The sequence below is a fragment of the Nilaparvata lugens genome, chromosome 7, assembly GCF_014356525.2.
Source record: "Nilaparvata lugens isolate BPH chromosome 7, ASM1435652v1, whole genome shotgun sequence".
In the NCBI taxonomy this organism is placed as follows: Eukaryota; Metazoa; Arthropoda; class Insecta; order Hemiptera; family Delphacidae; genus Nilaparvata; species Nilaparvata lugens.
In genome coordinates, this window is record NC_052510.1 from 37,732,077 (window position 1) to 37,756,886 (window position 24,810).

The 24,810-nt window shown below is 32.3% G+C and overlaps 2 protein-coding genes across 9 annotated transcripts in view; one reads left to right on the plus strand and one right to left on the minus strand.

Annotated features, from left to right (window-relative positions):
* Positions 1-24,810, plus strand: part of LOC111054487 (voltage-dependent calcium channel type A subunit alpha-1) — a 1,036,091-nt gene that overhangs the window by 833,614 nt on the left and 177,667 nt on the right. For all 5 annotated transcript variants that reach the window (XM_039432652.1, XM_039432653.1, XM_039432654.1 and 2 more), the window contains exon 3: positions 17,040-17,231. In XM_039432652.1, the coding sequence (XP_039288586.1) occupies positions 17,040-17,231 (192 nt within the window). The remainder of the gene's footprint in view (positions 1-17,039; positions 17,232-24,810) is intronic.
* The window catches only part of LOC120352398, a 53,983-nt gene that overhangs the window by 20,615 nt on the left and 8,558 nt on the right, over positions 1-24,810 (minus strand). For 2 of the 4 annotated variants that reach the window (XM_039432663.1, XM_039432661.1), the window contains exon 2: positions 4,565-4,671. The exons of 1 other annotated variant lie outside the window; for it this stretch is intronic. The gene's annotated coding sequence lies outside the window, so the exon portion shown is untranslated. Of the gene's footprint in view, positions 1-4,564; positions 5,069-24,810 lie in introns of those variants that run through there. One more of the 4 variants, XM_039432664.1, reaches the window with a different exon arrangement.

Sequence of the window (24,810 nt, forward strand, 5' to 3'; positions counted from 1 at the left end):
TGGATAAAAACCTGTCATTTTAACAACTACACACCTTCAAGAGCGAATATCTCGTGAACTGTTGGGAAAATCACAAAATTCCACTAAACAAAAAGTGTAGAGAATTTATCAAGCTTCATTTTTGGGTAGTTAGCTATTTCGGTTGAACATATTGACGCACTTTAAGCTGTTCGATGACTGCAACAATATTTATTCACTTATTCAAGGATTTAATAATCCATTAAAGGTACAATTGAATATTAATAGAAGTTCATATTGTTAAGATGAGGAGAAAATAACAGGCTCAAACAATACATGGAAAATACGCATGGAAAATAATCCCAAAGGTTACAAAAACCTGTTTGGGCGGAAAAATCCACTTAAAATAAAAAAGAAGTGTTACAGTTTACAAAGCAAATTGAGAAGAATAGAAAAAACTAAAAAGACAAGAAAAAAAGGGAAAAGAACTTCAGTATCAGTTTAACATTATTAAAATACTAACAATATTACACTAAGACTGTCCAAAAACTTTTCCTCTCTCAAATGTTAAAAAGTGATAGATAAAACGATTATTTAGAACGATAAGTTATTAGATGAAACGAGATTTTTGGAATACCAGAGACTCAAAATGAAAACACCTTGGACAAAGCTATTGAAGTCGGTAAGGCGTTGGATATGGAGGTGCGCGCGGACATGATTGATGTATGTCATCGAATAAAAAAACAAAATAATCGCTCAACTACTGGCATAATTGTTAAATTTGTACAAAGAACAGACAAGGAAGCCATGTTACAACGTAGGCGTGTGAAACGTACATTGTCGACGCGTCATCTGGGTCTTCCTTCTGATCAGCCGATTTATGTGAATCAGTCATTGTCTAGAGCAAGAAGAATTCTATTTGCGAAAGCACGTATGATGAAGATTGACAAACATTACAAGTTTCTTTGGACTGACATGCGAGAAAATATCAAATTGAGATACGAGCAAGGCAGCCCGGTGTTTATTATCTCTAGTGACAATGACTTACTCAAGCTCTAGATTAAGGAATGTTTCAATCTACTACCAGAATGTTGGCGGCTTAAGGACCAAGCTGCATGATTTGTCAGTTTCACTTTTGAGTTCTACTTGCGATATTATTATCTTATCCGAAACCTGGCTAACCGAGGACATTGAAGATGGCGAGTTCTGCTCTTGCGATGGCAGGTATCGAGTCTTTCGATGTGATCGCGACCGAACTGTATCAGCGATGACGAGAGGAGGGGGTGTGCTGGTGGCGTGCGCCGCTTGGTTGCCGGCTGTAGCTGTCGCGTCGAGAGCGGAGGCCCAATACGAATCTCTTATCATTCGGCTTCGCCTACCTGGACGCACTATCAATATCACAGCTGTTTATCTCAGACCAACAGCTTGGCTCATTCATTATCAGAACTTTTCAGAGAGCATTGAAAAAGACTTTAATTTGATTAGTGAAGACAATATTATTGTTGGCGACTTCAATTTGAGTGAGGTAACAGATAGTAATTTCAATTTTTCTGCTGGCTCAAGTAGAGCCAGATGTATTTCTGAATCAATGTCTCTTTCAAATTTACGTTCTTTCAATGATGTGCTTAATACAAATGGAAGAACCCTTGATCTGATATTAAGTGGTATCCCTATTAATGTTTCCAGGTCTAACGATCCTATTCTTACTGAAAATAGTCATCATCCCGCACTTTTCTTTCAAGTAGAAATTCCTCAAATGCATTTCCCCGCCACTGAAATTTCCTATTATAACTTCAAAAAATCCAATTTTCATAATCTTTATTTAACATTGAAAAATTCAGATTGGGAGAAATTATATTTCATTGATGACGTAGATGAGGCTGTTGATTATTATTATGATTTATTTTACAATGCTATGAATTTGTGGATCCCCAAGGTAGAGAAGAAGAGCTGCGCAAAATATCCTTGTTGGTTTAATAATGATATAATCAAAAATTTAAAATTGAAGAATAAACCAGCTAGTGAGAGGAAAATTTCAAGATATTATGTAGAAAGATTTCAGGAAGTTAGGACCACCTTGAAAATGCAGATAGCTGTAGCTTATCATAGTTATATAACAGCCATACAGAATGATGCTAAGACTAATGTTAGAACTTTTTGGAACTACATAAAAAACAAAAGATCAAATAATACTGTACTCAGCGAATACGAATTGAAAAGTGTTAAGATTCCGGTTAGTGAAGTACCACAAACATTTGCAAACTATTTTGCTTCAGTTTATAGCAATGATGCTTCATTTGGTTTGATGACCTTGTTGAAACAGATGCTGAAATCAGTAGCACAGTTGATAGCTTTGGTATAAAAAATATAACTGTAGATGAGGTTGTTTAATTCATTAGGAATTTGAAACCTGAAAGGTCATGTGGGCCAGACAACATTCCGCCATATATAATCAAGGGCTGTTCGGAAATTTTGATCAAGCCTCTTCAATATTTATTCAATCTCTCCATTGACAAAAACAGATTCCCAAGTAGATGGGAAGAAGCAAGAGTGACTTTAATCCCTAAAGCCGGTAAATTTAGCAACTTATCGAATTATAGGCCAATATCTAATTTGAACTCAACTGCAAAAATATTTGAATATATATTGTATAAACGTATCTACAATCATTTTAAACCAATAATATCTGAAAACTTACCCTTTCGAATTTATACTTATTCGAAAGCTTATGAAATGGAGAAGTTTTTGAAATATTAAAACCACTTTAATTACCCGGAGAAAGATCGAGAAAATACGGTCGGAAATTTGACTTTGAATTTGAAGAATAGAATTTTTCAAGTTTAAGCCCTAATGAAAAACTACAAAATATCTAACACCAAAAAAATTACATTAATCTTTGTTTGATTTTTTTTCTCTTTCCAACAATTCCCTCGAAATTGAAATTCGACCAGTAGTTTTCGAGTTATTGAGTATTTAATGACCGGAAGTAGGCATAGTAGTATATCAAAAAATCGATATATCTCTAAAACTAAGGTCCATAGGGAGAAAGTTTACTGAACATTTTTCGTCATAAATGTCGAGTAAAACCTATGGTCAACGGCTGTTACAACCTTGGCTGTTACAACCTGTTACTGTATATACTATTCTATTCATTTTTGTAATATTTTTCTTCCGACTGTCATTTTTCTCTATCACCTTCACATAACAATTTTTTATGCTTTTTTGTTCAATGATTTCATACAAATGAATGTCTTCGTTACAAATAAATCATCAATTTTGAGATACACTCTCGAAATTTCAACTTTCAAATTTTGAAATCTTTTTGCTTTTTGTTAATTGATGTCAATGGGAATGTTGAAATTATTTTTCATGCAAATCACGTATTTCAAGCATTGCTCAGTTGTTTTCATCAATGAACGTTTTGAGACTGATGCTAACCAGTTTTTTCTCCAAAATTATAATATTTAGTTGATATTCCATAGCATTCTAGAATAGAATAGAGATGCCCTCCGAGTTGGTTAAAGAGGTTTTCGTCCTTTCGTAGTCTTTCAAACAGCCATTCAACCGATCACTTGTTTTATAATCAAGTTTATTAGAAGGTATATAAATTATTATAGGATACTATAATATGAATTCATATTCATAAGTATATTTTTCAATTTATGATTAATTTTTATTGGATCATAAAGAGTTGGGATTTCCTTTCACAAATGAATGGAGTTTGAGATTTTTACAATGAGAGAACAAGTATTAATTGAGAATTCCTCTCACAAATGATAAATAAAAAGCATGTGTTTCACAATACGAGAGCAAGTTCAATACAATTTCCAATTTTTGAGAATTGTACAGACAGTGTGCATGCTTTAATGAATTCGCCCTTATATTAATTTGTTGTAGTTTAAATGAGGAAGATTTAACCAGAACACTATTCCCTGGTTGAGTTTGTGGAAGTCATATTTTTCATGAAATAAGAGAGCACTCCTAAAGCATTGATTAAGTTGAACTGGCAAGATTTTCTACTGATTCCATATAAACTAATATACAGTACGCAGACAAGATAAAGACTTGTAAGAGATATATATTATAGAATTAATGTTTTCACGTTTTAAATTTCTTAATCAATGATCGATTTATCAAATGCTTTAGCACTGAGTTATTGAATTACAAAAGAGCCAGAAAACCATATTGGTTTCTCAATAAGAGAGCACCAAGTATTCAATGAACATGCTCTTACAAAACTGATCATTCTGAAAGATCCAGCCGTCCAAAAGTATTGGAACTCCAGAAAAATTGAGAATAAATATATAGTATGAATCGTAGGAGATGTCGAGGGGACTTGAGTGTTATGTACTTTTTGAGAAAAGACTTTCATAGCAGCTCAATTTAACATGGAAAAGATAGGAAAAATAGATTTTCAGAGCTCCAATGACGTCACAACAAACAGCTAATTTGAATTTGTTACAGCACATCTTTACATGAACAGTACCTTGTATTCTAGGTAGATTAGTTCAAATTTTGAAGCTAAGAAATTGGTTGATAACATGGTTTTCAATATATCAATAATTTTATTGTCAAAATATCAAGTGAGAATAAAAAATTTCCTCACCATTTTTAGGCAGGATTCCGAACTATTCTTCATTGTGGTGGATTTTCATGCATTTCGCAGTAAAGAGTCTATTTCATGAATGTCAGGATTGGCTACTCATAGCTTATCTGAAAACAGATTATTGTGGATATAAATGAATGAGAGCAGAAAAAAATAAAGACCTAAGTATCTTTTTTAAAACTACTCACAAGGTGTTTCGGCTATGATGCCATTATCATAGACAATATAAAATAAATTAGAAAGAAGACAATAGATGAGAGCCTATCAAAGTAGGAGATGATATAGTTATCAGTTTACCTTCAGGATGACAACAGATGAGTTCATACATTGAACACGGTATTCATCAAATGTATTAGCTATACGATAAAAATGTATCATATTCAAATAGGTATTGTATAAGTTTTTCGATAAATATATCATCTTTAAATAGGCATTGTATTAGCTACACAATAAATGTGTTTTGTTCAAATAGGGATTGATTTAGTATGAGAATTCCCATTCTATTAACACTTACCAGATTATGGGCCTTTTCTCATTTATATTCGTGAGATATCACGATCTTGAAACGATCTTATCATGATCTCACGATCATGGGTAAATGATCCTTAACCATAATTTAAACAGATACGGAATGGTTTGAGTTCAATAGCATTATAAGCTTTCAACAACTCTCATCAATTTAATTGTTTTAATTCTTTGCAGTATTGAAGAATGACTCGAGAAATACACCTCACATTATTACTAGACTTATATGGAGAGCTTCAGACAACAAAATTCCTACAAGTATATGAGAGGGAATCCTTACAACAGAACACCAGACCCTAAACAAGTAAACAACACACACTCTTACTTTCCTCGATTTTCTTTCTAAATCTAATAACTTCCCAAGTATTACTCACCAGAATTGACACTAGGTACTCGTTTATACAGCATATTGTCAAGGAATACCTTACAGATTGTTTCTATATACAAAAAGCTGATTTTTAATCATGTTACCCAGTTTCTAATGTAATTCATAAAACGGAAATTCGGTTGTAATTTAAATGTATAGTTGCTATATAGCTGCTAATGTATATTTATGTTCGATAAATATAGTCTAATATTGTATAACTCTTTTCTAAGTTAACGGAGATTACTTAAAAATATGCTTCAATAATGTACACCCATTCAAGTTATACACGCTTTGATTGTTCTCATAACGATATACATGTTCCAAGGCAAAAGACATTCTGTTCATAACACAACCGGAACCCACACAGAATGCTAAACTCTACACTACACAACTCAAGGATAATCATATTATAGGCCTACTGTCGTGTGTATACCGATTAAGTAGAGCTACTAACTTCGTGACACAAAACAAACTTTTCCTATATTATAAATAAATCACCACACACTTGAAATAGAGTTGAAGGACTAAAAATCACTATTGAACTTTATTCGCAACTATTGGAAGTGCATTATGCATTCCTATGCATGAGATTTTTTTAATTCAACTTCAACTTACGTTTTATTCGGGTTATCAATTCATCTTCTCATTACCGAATTCTAATTACAAGAAGTTTCTAAAGGTGCGTACAGATAGATATACGCGCTGCGAACATGAGCAATTCACCTTTAATCAGCTGATTATATCTGTATTTTCACAGAAACTGTATGAAACATATATAAAAAGCTTGGCATCAGCTGATTAAAAGTGAATTACTCATGTTCGCGGCGCGTTAATCTTTACTTACATTTAAATGTGATTCACGTTTGCATTACACATTACATTACAATAAAAGAAATTTCATATTAAAAAAGTATAACCAAAACATTCGAAAGATGTGTCTTAGATGTGATATGTAAATTCATTGGAGGTGTTATGGCAGGTGAGAATATAAAATTGTTGTTCCGTAAAAATACCTGAATTACCTTCCTCTTCACAAATACCAGCAAGACCGGATGGGTTGCATCAAGAGTTATAACTTATTACTTTTCAAATTGCAGCATGGCTCAAACAAAGCCTATCAATTGATCCAGAAAATATTCTTGAATGGAATGAAATGACTTTTCCTAAGACAACACTTAAGTCTTGAGTTGAATGCTGGTACGTTCAACCATAGAGAAACAATAGCGGAAGTAGATATCCCATGGTATAGGGCGTTTATGTCGCAACTTTAACTGTTATCTCAAGTCGATTACTGTCGAATTTTACTGTTTTGTTGGGGTGAGAGTGTATGAACGGCACAATATGAGAGACTACCAGTGTCACGCAGCCTACGGGAAAGAATTACATGAACTATCGGCTTGAGATAACAGTAAAAGTTGCGACATAAACGCCCTAATACAAGGGATATCTACTTAAGCTATTGTTTCTCTATGGTTCAACCTCTTCAAATCCTCTAACAGTTCATTGACGATTCTCAAGGCCAATGCAGGAAATGCATCACGGGTCTTTGACAAACGGCAGTATGGCACATCTATAAGACCTCGACTTGTAGTGCTGTGACCATGGAAGTCACTCCTTGTCTTGACCTATCCAAGATTTCCTCGCACAAACAAGGCACACAAATATAATGTAATGACCGTAGATGGTCATTGGTCACTACACCTGTGTACTGTAAGAGAGGTCTACAATGATTCAGGAAGCAACTGGAGGTAATAATACGGATGGCCTTGCAGCTTGAACACATCCCCACATGAGAGTGTGACCCTACAGCAGTAGTCCATAGCTCAGGATGCTATGGAAAAGAATATGGTAGGGACTGCTTACTAAACGAAGAAAATCCAGAGTGTACTTGGTTTATAAAGACAATAGGATCGGAAATATGACATGTATGGATTGATTAACTTAACCTTGTAAAGCTAAAGAGTTTTGCAGCTTACTTTTAATTTTATTTTCTCTAGTGAATGGTTTTATTTCATATAGTATATAACTTAGCCTATTTCCTGAACTATATTTGAATTCCAGTACATTGAACTCACCTGATTCAAAAGCTTATTGCTTCCACAAGAATTTTAAACTGTGATTCAACAGAATATTTTGAAAATTAGTTAATGTTTTCTATTCTCCTAATAAACAGCTAGCAGCCGACTTCATCACATCATATGCTTCACAAAATCAACTCTTGTCATCGGTACTAAGTTTAACGTTTAATAAAATATTTCATATCTAAAACGATTTCAGCTTCTATAAAATTAAGAATTAATCCAATTTGTTAAAAAGCAAATACTGAATAGTGAGAACAAGCAAGTAATTCTACGTTTAAACTGCACATAGAAAGGGATCTCAACATGAGAAAAAAACAGCTTAAGTCGAAAAAGTATTCTGTTGGATAGTATTGTTGAGTATGAGAATAGTCGAAATTTCTTGCAGAACAGATCTCGTGTCAAAGACATGCATTGCATTGAAATAATTGAAGAAACATACATTCATTTACTGTACATATTCTAGTGAGCCCCTGGCTGAAGAATTCGCTCCAAATAATGCCTCCGATATTCCGTCAACTTTTCTATTGAAAGCAGTGGAAAGTCAAGAAAAGTAGTGTTGAGTTATTAAGTGAATGCAATTGATAATCAAGTTGACAGCTAATTTATGATTTGTAATGATATTCTTCTCAAGCACTTTTGATGATAAAGAAAGACGAAGGAGTGAGTTAATTTTGTTGGCCCACGGAATCAATTTGTATAATCATTCAAATAATATGTGTTGAAAATTTAAAGTTGATTTATGAAAGCATCAAAAGTTATCATCGAACATACAAACAAACCCACAGACGGACAAAGGCTCGAGCCTCCAGTTAGAAGTAGGAACTTGCTACACTCGTTTAGTAAATGCACTTGAAAGAAAATAAAACCCCACACGACAGCAAAATCAAATTCATTTTGCAAACTTGAAGGCTTCCGGATGCAGTTCATCAGTAAAAATGTTAACCCGCTCTAAGGGCTTACTTGATTTACAGATGGTAAACCATAAGGTGCAATTCCTTAGCTACGATTCTAGCCACGCGGCTGGAGCCGTCGCAGCCTGTGAACATAACCGACAAAATTCGAAGAAGGGTCTGAATTGGTACAGTTGATTCGAGTTTCGGTTCTTTTAAACTTGACTTCAATTTTGCAATATATTCATTTCACACAAACGTCAAGAAAACTCTAATTCAACGAAACTTGAATAATGTTAACACAAGCGTTAATCTTTTGCTTTTTCACGGCTTATAACTCTCCAACAATGCATCGTAAAAAAAATCTGGTGTGGTACACTCACACAACTTTCCTTGCTCATTGATCTATAAGCCTCATTAACGAGGATAATTTAGTGGTATAACATTATACCGATCGGCGGCTACATAATTAAAACTACGATTATACTATTGTTATTGTGTTCAGAGTACATTTTCCTATGTTTGAATTATGAAATTTGAGGATTTTTTGAAAGTTGTCAGAACAGCTGTTCTACAAATAAAATATCGACATGTGTTCTTTTGAATAAACTGCTCTACCTACCTACCTCACGCACGAGAAATAGGTTACAAAGTAAATTTCTCAAGGATGGGGTGGACCCCCTGTTAATTTCTCAGGGAGGAGACTCATGCCAGTTAATAGAGCTGATATACAACTATACGATAGAAATTTAACAAAATTCATTCTTCTCAGGAATATTACGGAGCTCCTGCAATTTTCCCTGAAATGAGACTCATTTCAGTTGATAGGGCTTATAAATAGCTATCTAGGGTATAAATTTCAAGAAAATCGTTACAGCCGTTTTCGAGAAAACCGTGAAAAACATGGTTTTTTAGCCATCATCCGCCATTTTTCCCGCCATTTTGAATTGAATTTTATTGATTTTTTTATTGTCGGATCCTCATGGTATAAGGACCTTGAGTTTAAAATTTCACACAACACACACACACACACACACACACCACACACACACACACACAGACCAACTTTTTTTGGAAAGCAATACTTTCCTCACCTATGGTAATAGGGCAAGGAAAGTAATAAATGCTTATCGCAGATTTGTGGAGCATTAAATTCTCTTTGAAATGATTTATTATTTCACTATTCCAAGTTTCCGTTTCATTGTTATAGCTACTTTAATGTGGGGTGTGAAATTCAGCGATTCCACACCTTCAACAGAGGGGATGAAGATGCGCACTTTTGCTATGTTCACCTAATAAGTATCTATATAAATAAAAGTCGAGCCTCAATTTTGTCGTTCAATAACTTTTTATGTGTGCACCGAATTTTATTATTATTTTTTTTAGTTGTGTTCGTTATGTTCAGGACCAGGTTTATGGCCTATCAAATTTATAATCCTACTTCAGGACTACGGTCCTTCAAAGTTCACATGTAATCCTTATGGGAGAAGATTTGTGAGCTGGCCACACACAAAAATAAGAATTAGCTGTTATAATCATTGCGTCATCCAATAGCCGTTGATAAATAGTAGACAAGAGTGTGTGCTGCTTCATAGCCACCCATGTATTTCATTCTAAACGCCCCGACTAAAAACAAAATGACTTTAGTTTTATGACTTTAGCACATAAATGAGTTTAATGACTTTAGCACATGTGATTTATGTGAACTAAAAAAATGGCATAGCTTAATAAACTACACGTCGATTAATGATATGGGTGATCAATTAATTTGTCAGTTATGATTTTATCGTACACTGTTCTGTGTGTAACCATCCAGCAGTGCGGCATCAGGTTGAAGTCATTGCTTTGTTTCGAATGATTATTGTGATGTCTTCGGTGTTTAGAGTTAATCGATTTTTAGTAAATTATTTATTATGGAGTTGGATAATTATCTATATGAACGAAATCCATTAAAATCTCCCGAAGCCAGTTACTTATTCAAATATCAGTTACATTTATATTAGTTACAGTTATTACATATTTTAGTTATTAGTCACATATATTCAGTTACTTATTCAGACTCATCATTAATCGATCTTTTTCAATACTTAATTTACCGAGGATGGTTAGAGGCCTATTTTCAATTCTTCAAGATTTCAGTAGGTCAAGTTTTCATTTGGACCCTTGCGGAGCAAGAGTTACCTGCAAGTTTTCAATAAAAGTTGGTATTTGAAGTTATTACTGATAAAAATAATCAATTTTGTACCATTGATTTCTATCGAAACCCTCGATTCTCCAATTATAATTCCGACATTAGGGTTCATCGTCACTCACCAATTATTTAAAAAGTTTGTGAAGCTTTTAATTTTCTAGCTATTTTCCAAGGTCACGAATTTGATTTTTTCATAAGATTTTTGAATCCCTTGCATGTTTTGAGTAAGTGAAAGGAGTGAACGGGGGAGCACATGTGATTTATGGGAACTAAAAAGATAGCATTGCTTAATAAACTACACGTCGATTAATGATATGCGTGATCAATTAATTTGTCAGCTATGATTTTATCGTACACGCACATGGAAGGGTATGCTGAACTGATTATTTGGTCAATAAAAAATAATAGGATGGTCTGGATTTGTGAATTGTTAGTATGGGTTAGGTATAGATTTTGAGGTGTGCATCCAGCTAAAGTTTGTCATGAGATGCATTAGCTATTTGGCGGTACGAAGTTCGCCAGGACAGCTAGTTCGAAATAAAGCTGCATAGTCAATAATTCTGTCACAGACAACCCATTTCAAATTAAATTGTCAAATTATCAATTGTTGCAGCATTTAAAATTTCACCCCCTACATTGAAGTAGCTATAACAATGGAACGGAAACTTGGAATAGTAAATAGTTCATCATTTCAAAGAGAATTCAATGCTCTACAAACCTGCGATAAGCATTGATTTCTACGATGCATTGTTGGAGAGTTATGAGCCCTAAAAGAGCAAAAAAAGGATAGAAACCTGTTATTTCAACAATTACCCACCTTCAAGAGCGAATATCTCGGGAACTGCTGAGAATATCACAAAATTCCACTAAACAAAAAGTGTAGAGGATTTATCAAGCTTCATTCTTGAACAGTTAGTTATGTTGATTGAACGCATGTTTCTCAAGCTATGAGCATGGAAGCAAATAGCTGAAAAATGCAACTTTTAAGCCACCCTCAACCCCTTAGCACATGAGTTAGGAATGAGGACTTTTGATATGATATCTTCCTAACTAGTCTCAACAACGCTGTAAATTCAAAAATTGTGTTCAAAACATTCCCTTCAAATTCCTTTGTTAATTGGTCTATTGTTGCAAAACTGGAGATTTCACACTCAACACTAAAGCTGCTGCAACAGTTGTAGGGAAATGCGTACAAGAGTGAAATTATAGGCCTACATCAAATTGAAGAGAATTTGATACTCTATAAGCGCATAATCAGCATGAATTTTTCCCATCGATTTTTGAAAATTTATAAGAGCAAAAATAGAAAAAAGTGGAGGCAAACGTGTTTTTTTTTCAAAAATGTCACACCTTTAAAAGCGGATATCGCGAAAACTAGAGAATATAATATAGAAACACTTGTGGATGAATTTTATAGGAAATTATGTGAGCTTCATTTTTGTATATAACATTTATGTCCGTAAGATACATAGTTTTCGAGTTATATTCGAGAAACTAAAAAATGGTACCTTTGAACCTGTCCTAAGGGGGTGGGGACTTTTGATATGTTTACCTCCTTACTACCCTAAACAGAACTGCGGGGTCAAAAATTGTCTTCCAAACTTTCCCTTCTATACCCTCATTTGAGCATTCATTGCCTGGACTGTATGCTTGGCCAGTTCGGTTTGCGCCTTCTGTCAGCTGTTTATGGAAATAATAAATATATATTCGTTTCTTGACTTAAAAAATCTCACATAATAATACTTTTCAAAAATTCCGCTAGTATTCCATCATCTGTTCTAGTAAAATCTATTTTGATTATTGCCTCTATAGCACACCCAAAATACATAGTTTTAATGTATTGAGAATTTTATCCTTTTCTTATCTGAAAAAGTACGAATGAGTGGATAGATTTTGTTGTCCATCGAACTTGATCTGTAAAAAGGTTGGAAGATTCTTGAGTTATTTGAACCATCATCATTTGGTAGCAATTTTGGTAGAAACCACAAATTTGGCTTAACATTCACATTTTGGCCAAAATTCACATTTTGGCTTACCAAAATTGTGAATGAAAATGTATTTATTCTTAAGAATAGTTCGTAAATCCTAGGATCCATTTCATGTGTCCAATTAAAAAAAATACTTTCTCCACAATGAATAAGCTTTCAATTTACATTAACCATCATTTTGAGTACTCTGTTCTGAAACAACTGTACTCATGAATTTACGACTTTACATTTCACGTCACACCTGACTGACTTGCTGCTAATAAAAGGTTTCAGTGGGAGGCTTCGCTGCTATTTGTGCGACACGCTGTATGAGGGTGTGCGTGTGTGCGCGCTATCGGACAGGGGATCAGAAAATAGAGCGAGAACTCTTAGATTTAGGTTAGAATCCGAGTGCTGTGACGTCACATGATGATGTTCAATGAGGGTGGAAGGGGGCGATGACGTAAAACCCGGTCGATACACTTCGCGTACCACTGCAAGCAACACGCTCACCCCTCTCCCCCTCACAACACTCTCAACCCTTCCAGCAGCCGGCATGCTGCTTACTCTGACCCGGGACAACATAACCTCAAAATCAGACAGTGATTAGATAGCTACAGTATCTTCAAGTGCAGAATCTGTTTCATAACAAACTATCGCGCGATTCATTAAACTTAACTGTATGATTCCAAATGTCGCTCTGTCTTAATATTATTTTATTAAAGTTTCTATTTCATTACTAAACTGTTACGAAAATGATCCAATTTAACAGAATAAAATTGAAGTAAATGTTTATTTCAAAAAATGTAATCAGTTTACAGTAATAAAATAGTAAAGAGAATTGTACAATAATATGGTGAAGGAATTACTGTTTGAGTACGGGAATGAATCCACAGCAGGTAGGAGTTCTTGAATTGTTCATTTGGTTGATAAGTGTTTGTGTTATCTTTGAGTATTTTAGTTGAGTTGTTTTTCTCTACAAAATAAGTCCTCAAAATCAAGCAATCTAATCGTCTATTACATGCCAGGAGTTCGAGAATGGAACCTTGAATAAATTACTGTAAAGGTAACAAAACTTTCGGAGTTTTCCTGTATTTGAGAAAAGATAACAATACAGTCATAAGGATAGTTCACTCACTCCAACATCAAAATGTTGTTCTAAGCTGTACGGTTTTGTATTTATAAATAATTTTCACTTGATTGCTCCTATGAACAGCTCAATGCATTCAATTTCAATTGAAAAAGAGTAGTGTCAAGGTCGCTGAAAAATGGTATTTTTTCTTTGTTGCCGTTCTGAGTTAAGCTCAGATGAACTCCTCTGCTCTGTCTTGTAACGATAGTGGATAAGTCCATATATTATCAATTTCCTCCATTATCACAGAAATTTCTATAAAATTCAATGCTGGAACTGTAGACACTCCATACTTTCTAACGAGTTTTTACAGTTTTTTCTTCGCTTCAATTTTGCAATAATTCTGAGGCATAGAGGTTTTCAGTCAGTTTATTGAATTGATATGTATTTTATACTTCTGTAAAATATTGAACAATTTCAAATTATTGACATCAGATGAGAACTCTCAACAGCATTTTCCTTCCAGCCACATTCCTCAGTATTTTCAATACGAATGGATGGAACACTGGAAAGCTCATTCAGAATTTGAACTACTTCTTCATGTATAGGATGACGTGATTCGTTCGAATCTCCAGCATTACCTCAGAATAAAATATTGTTTATTCCATGATCTGTCGCATAACAAATGACAACTGCGAGATACATTCATAAATTGGCAGCAAAACCTTGAAATTATTACGTGATCAGTTGTGTTCGAGTTTTGTACAAAGTATTAGTAAAGACTCATACATCTTCAAATCATGATGTTGTATGTTATCTCCAAGTTGAAAGTACAGTTTCATAACAAATTGTAGAGCAAACCATTCCTTCCTCCTAAATTTGTTACCTACTTAAATTTTCATGTCTAAACATTCTTTTTCAGTGTTCATATAAACTTTTTGTTTGGCGCAATCGTGGTTGGAACGAGTAAGATCACAACCAGCCTCCATTATCAATATTGCTGAGTTATTAATTGGATGTTTGAAAGTCCTTGATCAATTATTGTGATCAAAAACATTCAGCAGTGCTTCTGATGAAGGAAATTGCTTTCATTCGGATCAAAATTTTCCAAATTAGTCAATATTTTACAGTTTTAAGTGTTTAGTGAGAGTAATTTTGTTATTAAATTTGGTTCTCAATCTTTCTAAATTAAAAATTCTCCATTCGTGAATGTTTGCTCAGTTACAAATCAGTGGATACAAGTTTTATAAAGTGAAAGATCAAATCTTCTGTCTGGACTAGTAGCAGAACCCCTTATTCAGTTAGTAAGTTTAAAGTCCTGCTAGTCCTGCTAGTAGGCCAACATTCGGAGGAAAAACAGTTTTGGGCTGTGCCTGTTGGTCCTCCACTAACAGTTCCAATGAATGATCTTGAATCAGCAAATTAATCAAACTACAATCCGAATTTAATACAGTTTTGGTATAGTTTTGACTGTCATGCATCTATTTAAGGGAATCGTAACTCCATTATCAGTCTCTATAAGATTAATCTTATATACTCTTTGTTGTACAGTGTTTTAGTTCTACTTAGAATTGTAATGGAGGGTTAAGTGTAAGAGAGTGCCGGCTGCGCCCTAACTTCGCCCTTCTAGGCTTTCAATAAAGGCAGCTAATCAATCAATCAATCAATCTCTAGTAGACTGAAACTTGAGCATCGACCAACAGAATACATGATATTATGAAGTGAATAAAGCCTTATGTTTGGTAACTGGCTGACTAATCATAATGAAAGTCTACCAGTGATCGAGTCAGTAGTTGGAGACAGTTAACTACTTGAAACAACAACGACGGTTTAACCACCAACAACCGTTTACAAGATCGTATGTCTACGCCTACTATGTCTATGCCTACTACCATAGCCACCCCTCTAATACAAGGCCCTAGCCTACGATATTGCAACGTCGCAGCGTAAGATTTTAAAAAATACCAGCTGATCTTTCTCACCAATCATGTATTAGATTGTAGGCCTACACTGCGACGTTGCAATATCGTAGGCCAGGGCCTTGTATTAGAGGGGTGGCTATGGTAGTAGGCATTAACAGAAACCAATAACGCAATGAAGCAACGCAATAAAGTGGGCCTCTTGCTGCCAGGCCTTATTCGGCTCACAGAGTTTTCAAGAGTATCGTTTATCAATTCAGCCCAAAGTATCTAAAAAACTAAGAAAACAACACGCCCTTGAAAATAAGTCAGAATTCAACAGCAAATAATCTACCCTAAAATGAACTCCAGAAGTAGATCAATTATGTAGAGCATTTTTAATAGTCTCTGTTCAATCGCCTTAACTCCACTATTTACTGTGAATAAAATTATTGTGTGCATTTCAATTATTTAGCCACACTTATTAGAGCTATTGTATTTATACCATTTCAACGTCCTGAGATTTTTCTGATTCTGAAATTATTCTAGTTTGAAGTGAACTCGTTCATCATTTCTCTCTCACCCATATATTCTCTTTCTTTTTCCTGTTTCCCCCGTTTTCACACCTTTTCTTCAATCGTTTTCTGCCCTCCAACTGCCTTTCACATAGAAAGCCATAGTTTGATGGTGAGATATTCTCCTTCTTTTCTTTTTCTTGTTGTTTGTCGTGTTTTTCCTGTTGCACTTTTTCACACTATTTAGCCAATTGTTTTTTGTATTGCACTTTTGTACTGATAGTACCTACCATATTTCTGCTTTCGATGTTTATTTATTTATTTTTTTTTTTTTTTGCTGAGGATAATGCCCACATGAGCTCTATGCTTGAACGTGGATAATGAGACGGATGATGATGATGATGATGACAGATGAGTGCACCTACAGCTTTAGGTGGGTTCCGAACCACCGGGAAGCGATTTCAAAACTAATAGATGATATTCGAAGAAGTTTGGTTCTTTAAATGTTCACCCTGACAAAAGAAGAAACATGCGTATAGAGCTCAACTTTTTAAATTGATAACTTATCAGGACGACCACGAAACCAACTTGGTTCCCTTGTATATTGTTTATCTCTTATGTATTATGAATAAACTGAATTGATTTGTGTACTCGAAGAGATAATGTACTTTTTCTTCTAGTTGCGTTTTGTAAGTTTACAATTTGTATGATGTTAATAAATTCTATGTCTATTAGCTTATCTTATTGGTCACTTATCAGCGTGACCAAGGAACCAAATCACTTCCCTTGTATATTGACAATCTCTTGTTATTGTGAATAAACTGAATTGACTTGGGCACTTTGAGATTGTACTTGTTCAAGTTGCGTTCAGTGTGTTTACGAGGTGCATGATGTTTACTAAATTAGATAGCAATTGTACTTGTTTTAGTGAATTATGCAACGTGGATAAGAGTGTTGTGCGGGTTGCAGGCTAGCGGCAGCTCAGGAGGCGGCGGCTCAACAACGAGCTGGTCGTGACTGGTCGCCGGCTGGCGCAGGAGGAGGCATGGGTCACCATGGGGGCCAGGATCCCCACGGCCAAGCCAAGGGCCCCTCCTCGCTCTTCCTATTCAGCGAGGAGAACATCGTGCGTCGCTACACGCGCTTCATCATCGAATGGCCATATCCTTTACTGCTAGCTCATTACTATTTAAACTAATATTATTATAATCTCTAATAATACTAATCTGCATGAATTAGCCATTTTGTATAGATGATAATATACATTGGTATCCAGAGGTGTTATTTAGAAATGTGTCAAGTGTGTAGTGAGCTCCAATTGTATCTACAAATATTTCAAATCCCAATCCAATATATAATCTATCTGTAAGTTGTGTAGGGAATCTATCGAATGCATTATATCTGTCGAGTGATATCTTCAGATTCATTGAAATCATACAATTAATCAATCCATGCATCATCAAATCGGTATTTATATCCTCCACTGCTATTTTATTATTTCATTATGAATCTGTTCATTCAGTAGTTAATATTTGAGAAAATTTTTCGTAAACCCACGACCATTAAAATATTCGATATCCATATTCTTTAATCTATTTAACATACTTCAACATACATATTGAACATATAGAATGCTCTTTTCATGAATATATATTTTTGATCACAATTAACCTGCTCATTCAGTAGTCAATCTGAAGCATCCTTTACCAGAATCCACAAAAAATACAAATCGATATCTGATGCCATATAAAAACTTTCTCAGTTTAAATCTTATAATTGATCTGCAAAATTTATTATCTGAATACATAATGGAGGAAATTTCGAGAATTATCCAAATTCATTGATTAACTCGAACATAGCCTATCCCGAAATAGTGTTGTCCTTGACTACAATTTCATTATTTTTCTTTTTTTGATCTATGAATAAGTAATATAAAAGTGTTGAAATAGAGGCTGATATTTAAAAATGGAATAAGTAACTTATTATTTCTCAGTGGAAGAGTTAATCTAAATCAAGGTTTATGGAGAGTCTGTATTTAATATAATTTAGATATTATAATGTATTATTATCTCTCCCTCCTTGAAAACTGAAAGCTGAACCGCGACCCATTCGTTTTGTTCGCACCACAAGGGGTTTCAAATTCAACTGAAACACCAATAATTAAATCTCTTCTTCTACGTATCTCTCTTATCTTCTTATATCTCTCTATTCTTTATATCAATCATAATAATTATATTCCCCACTCAGGGTAGCCTAGTAGCCTATAGGGGATACGAATATTGTAATTTATTGCTTTTTGTGAAGTATTTTTTTTTGTTAATTTATTTATTCATAATACATTGATACATAGGCTACAATATCATTCTCAATTATGAATTTTTGGGAAAGGAGCAACAGGCTTAAATTGTTCCTTTCTCAAATTTTGATAGAAATTGACCAAAAATAGGTTATGTTTACACTTCACGATTTTTGTCCAATTTTGAGTCCAAAATATTTATAAACTAGGAATCTAGAATTTAGGAAAGTTGAAAAAAATTTCCAAATTTATTTGAATAAAGAATAGTATGAGAAAAATGGTTTCAACAATAAATATGGTAGAAGTGAGTGTTTGCTATTTTGGAAGAATAATGGGACATGCTCCATATTATGATTCAATGAGATTACTTGGTCGCGCCACCAACTGGTGGATCAAAAGGTCAAGGCTTACTGACGCGTTTGTTCGCGCTGCCAAAACGTAGTGTGAAATAATGTTCCTATTCGATTCTATGAATCTTGATTGAATAGCTTGGTAGTTGAGTGTGCCTTAAGCCATAATAATACTCTCATTGAAACTTAAAATAAATTATATTTGATCTTGAAAACTGATACTATAGACGTGTTTTGATAATTTGCCAACATAGGGAATACTGAAATGAATTAAAGCTGTTTATGATAGCTTTAGATGGATGAAAATAATGTTGAGGGTTCCAAGGGGAATAAATATCTATCGGTAACTCAATAGGCCTGTTCAACCAATAATTCTTATAAATGAAAAAACTGGAATCGATTAAATTAGTAATATTTCCTTGTAAAGTCTTATCCTTGTAAGCTGTCTCGAGGTCAACACAACAAACCGATTCGCTCACCACCAACGCATTTTTCCAGACAGTTTTAAAAATCCATCATATTCAATGTCAAACAATATTCTGCACGTTATACACCTCTGTCAATAATCGATATACGCTAGACAGGATGCAAAATGGCGTTCAATAGGAAAATCACACAACTGGAATTAATCGAGTTGAAGATGAGGTGACGTGGAAAGCGGAAAGCCCTCACTTGTCTTGAGCCGCTCACATGTCAACGTCAGTCTTCCGTGATCTGACCTCTGCAACAATCACTCAGCCACAATAATGAATTCATCTTATCTACCATATTTTATCCTTTTCAACGCTCTGTAATCATTTCAATTGTGTCGTGAACAAATCGTGCCTTTACACTGTTACATGACATTATTTTGTTTGATATTGGTCATCGCCCATTGCACACAAGAGACAATAGAGGTTCTGTTGTATGACATTTATTCTGTGTGTGCTTAGTCATTATTGGTCACAAATGAGATTTCGTTGTGAGAATTCATTATATTCCATTCGAGATACTGACCTGTCAGTATCAACTGTCATTTTTTTCTATAAAATACTTGTTTGAGTCTCAATTTCCATCAATTTCTGGGTCTGTCAACTTTTTTTGAAGCTTTGTTGTATCCTTTCTGGTTGAAGCCATTCCTTAGTGGGCCATCACAATGTGATATGAACATATGAGTATTCCTATTATTCAGATGAGATTTTAAAATAGGATTATTGTAGTTTCTTGTAATACAGAACTCCCTGTTGTTATTTAAATACTCTCATTTGATTCATGAAAACATTATATAGCTTCAGATTATCAGAGAAAGTTCTCATTAGCAATGATTATGAAACTGGGAAATGTTAATATGGGTTATTTCAGATTGTTGTGGATTATTACTGTTGAAGAATTCAAACAATGTATGATTAAGAACTGGAAACCCACGAAAATTACCGTGATAAGTGCTACTCCATTCTCAGTAACAAAAGCCGCATCAAAATCTCAATAGCATATAATGAATCCGTTTTAATTAACTGCTACTTCATCACATCAATTACTGGACCCTGTTTTATTACAAGAACCATTCTCTTGAATAAGTCATGGAATGTATTAGAATTTCGTTACATACTTAGTTTTTTGTTTATCTCTTCTGTTCTTGTTGAATTCCATCAATTACTCAAGATTTTATACAATGTCAAATCATAACTACATTTTCTAATCCCATACAAAAGCTGTTAAATGAACAAAGCTTGAAGAAATTATTTAAAAGAATAAAAACTAATCACTAAAAATAATCTTCATCAGTTTAAAGTGCGGTAAGTTTGTAGTTATCTACAACATTAAAAATCTGGTGTGGCGCACTCAAACAACTTTCCTGGCCGTTATGAAAATTGATCACCTGACGCTAGTGTTCACGCGCATCTCAAGTCTACTTATTGACCGAGTGAAGTGAGGTTTAAGATTCAAGTCGACAGTTTGGCATTTCTCTTAATGTTTAAATATATAAATGTTTAAATGTTTAGATGTTAAAATGTTAAAATGTTTAAATGTTTAAATGTTAAATGTTAAATGTTTAAATGTTTAAATGTTAAAATGTTAAAATGTTTAAATGTTTAAATGTTAAATGTTAAATGTTAAATGTTAAATGTTTAAATGTTTAAATGTTTAAATGTTTAAATGTTTAAATGTTTAAATGTTTAAATGTTTAAATGTTTAAATGTTTAAATGTTAAATGTTTAAATGTTTAAATGTTTAAATGTTTAAATTTTAAATGTTTAAATGTTTAAATGTTTAATGTTTTAATGTTTAAATGTTTAAATGTTTAAATGTTTAAATGTTTAAATGTTTAAATGTTTAAATGTTTAAATGTTTAAATGTTTAAATGTTTAAATGTTTAAATGTTTAAATGTTTAAATGTTTAAATGTTTAAATGTTTAAATGTTTAAATGTTTAAATGTTTAAATGTTTAATGTTTAAATGTTTAAATGTTTAAATGTTTAAATGTTTAAATGTTTAAATGTTTAAATGTTTAATGTTTAAATGTTTAAATGTTTAAATGTTTAAATGTTTAAATGTTTAAATGTTTAAATGTTTAATGTTTAAATGTTTAAATGTTTAAATGTTTAAATGTTTAAATGTTTAAATGTTTAAATGTTTAAATGTTTAAATGTTTAAATGTTTAAATGTTTAAATGTTTAAATGTTTAAATGTTTAAATGTTTAAATGTTTAATGTTTAAATGTTTAAATGTTTAAATGTTTAAATGTTTAAATGTTTAAATGTTTAAATGTTTAAATGTTAAAATGTTAAATGTTTAAATGTTTAAATGTTTAAATGTTTAAATGTTTAATGTTTAAATGTTTAAATGTTAAATGTTTAAATGTTTAAATGTTTAAATGTTTAAATGTTTAATGTTTTAATGTTTAAATGTTTAATGTTTAAATGTTAAAATGTTAAAATGTTAAATGTTTAAATGTTTAAATGTTTAAATGTTTAATGTTAAATGTTTAAATGTTTAATGTTTAAATGTTTAAATGTTTAAATGTTTAAATGTTTAAATGTTTAAATTTTAAATGTTTAAATGTTTAAATGTTAAATGTTTAAATGTTTAAATGTTTAAATGTTAATGTTTAAATGTTTAAATGTTTAAATGTTTAATGTTAAATGTTTAATGTTAAAATGTTAAATGTTTAAATGTTTAAATGTTTAAATGTTTAAATGTTTAAATGTTTAATGTTTAAATGTTTAAATGTTTAAATGTTTAAATGTTTAAATGTTTAAATGTTTAAATGTTTAAATGTTTAAATGTTTAATGTTTAAATGTTTAATGTTTAAATGTTTAATGTTTAAATGTTTAAATGTTTAAATGTTGAATGTTTGAATGTTTAAATGTTAAAATGTTAAATGTTTAAATGTTTAAATGTTCAAATGTTTTAAATGTTTAATGTTAAATGTTTAAATGTTAAATGTTTAAATGATTAAATGTTTAATGTTTTAATGTTTAAATGTTTAAATGTTCATAATTATGTTGCACATTTACGGCGAAACGCGGTAATAGATTTCAATAAAATTTAACAGGTATGTTCCTTTTTTAATTGCGCGTCGACGTATATACAAGATTTTTGGAAATTTTGCATTTCCTTCATTCGCCAATATTAGATTAAAAATCAGACTATAGATTAGATTAGATTAAATCAGCTGACAAGTGATTATACATATGTGTGGAGATGCCAGTCTATTGCTGTATTCCCATAAGGTCTATAGTTTCAATCAGGTACTTGTGGATGAGAATACTGCGTGAGGTCTACTGTTCACAGAACTACTAGTAAACAAAGATCTGAGCCAGCTGTTGACAGGACAATAACGCTGGAAACATACGTGGTCTGCTATCTCTTCATAGTGAATCATTTAATAGAATAAATTGTTTAAGGCATGCGCTAGGACAGTCTTATGTTATGGGGCTCAAATATGGGGTTGTAAACAGTAGGTAGATATTGAAAAACTGCAGCGCTTCTTCATCAAAAAAGTGTTTGCTCTACCCATAATTACGCCTAATTATATGCTCTTCATCGAAACAGGACTAACTCCTCTCTTTGAATACTGCCTCAGGTTGCATTTTAATTACATTTCACAAATCATGAAAATGGAAGATGAAATACTACCAAAAATTTCAGCTCAGCAAGTAATAAGAGATAAGTGCTTTTGTTTCAGGGAGTGGAAGGTCGTTTGTGATAGGGTAAACTTGAATATGAATCTTTCTTTGGAGAATGTGATAAGTTGGGGAGAGTCTTTCCAAAGCATATTGTCTGTTCTGCAAATGTTTCACAGAAATAAATTTATAGGTGAAGCAAAAGCGGGACGGTTTCATGAGTTGTAGATGACTCTCGACTTTGAACTGAGTGACAAGAAATACATTGGAGGGGACAACCAAATGTGGATTATGAGGTGGGTTTTCAAGGCAAGGGGTGAGCTAATCCATTTGAACTATAAACCTTGAGTAGCTAATGGGTACTATATTTGCTCGATGTGCAATCTAAAGGAGGCTGAGGATGTATTCCATTTCATTGCTCGATGCCCTTGTTTGAAGGAATGGAGGAGGAAATGGTTTGGTGTTGTTGAACAATCAAGGGAAGAGTTTACTATGTACATGAACGGCAAAGATTGGAAGAAACTAGCCTCCTACTGTAGAGAAGCCTGGAATCACAGACATGTTATCAACCAAGAATTTAATTGGTAGAGCTATCATTGGCTACTTTGTCGAGGCACTCACTACTTGATTTTTGGTATCACTTATAATTGTTATTTTCTGCTCTCTTTAACAATCTGTTTATTTTAGTTGAAGCCTTGAATGTTTTTTGTTTTATTTTTGAATTTGTTTCAATTTGAGGATTCAATCTTTCTCATTTTATATTCACTCACGTTACTGACTAGATAATTACACTATACATTATACTGCTTACTGTGTTACTACTTGATCCATCATTATTTCGTATAATTTTTGTATTTTACTATACACTTGGACCATATATATGTATTTTCCACAATCGCATGTTTTTCCGACTTTCCGGCTAGCGATCGTGTGATGAAGCCCTAAATGGGAGTAGATAATAATATGAGGATTCTACCCCACTTTTGGATCAATCATATTTCAACAAAATTATATGTTATTTTCAATCAAATTTCATCAAATTTAGTCTAATTTTAATGAAATTTAATAAAATAATTGATAAATTAATAAAATTCAAGTATAAAATTAATAAATTTTTCAATCATAAAAAATACTGTTAAGGATCAGAAACATTTTTTATGGAACAACAAAATTATATGTTATTTTCAATCAAATTTCATCAAATTCAGTCTAATTTTAATGAAATTTAATAAAATAATTGATAAATTAATAAAATTCAAGTATGAAATTAATAAATTTTTCAATCATAAAAAATACTGTTAAGGATCAGGAAAATTTTTTATGGATCAACAAAATTATATGTCATTTTTTAATCAAATTTTATTAAATTTAGTTTTAATTCAACGAAATTTAATAAAATAATTGATAAATTAATAAAATTCAAGTATAAAATTAATAATTTTTCAATCATAAAAAATACTGTTAAGGATCAGGAAAATTTTTTATGGATCAACAAAATTATATGTCATTTTTTAATCAAATTTTATTAAATTTAGTTTTAATTCAACGAAATTTAATAAAATAATTGATAAATTAATAAAATTCAAGTATAAAATTAATAAATTTTTCAATCATAAAAAATACTGTTAATAATCAGAAAAATTTTTTATAGATCAACAAAATTATATGTTATTTTCTAATCAAATTCATTAAATTTAGTCTAAAATTGATGGAAAAAATTGATAAATTAATAAAATTGAAGTATAAAATGCTTTTCTTATAGAAAATACTTATAATAATCAGAAAAAAATCATAAAATTTATGAAAACAGATTTTATTAAATAAATGGATGAGCTAATTCATTGTCATAAATGTAAAAAGAAAACAAAAAGTATCAATTCAGAAATAGTTCAAACTAGTAATGGATTATATAGAATAGCTGCTAAATGTTCAAAATGTAAAACTAATGAAAGTAAATTTATAAAATCTCCAGTAACTGAAAATATTA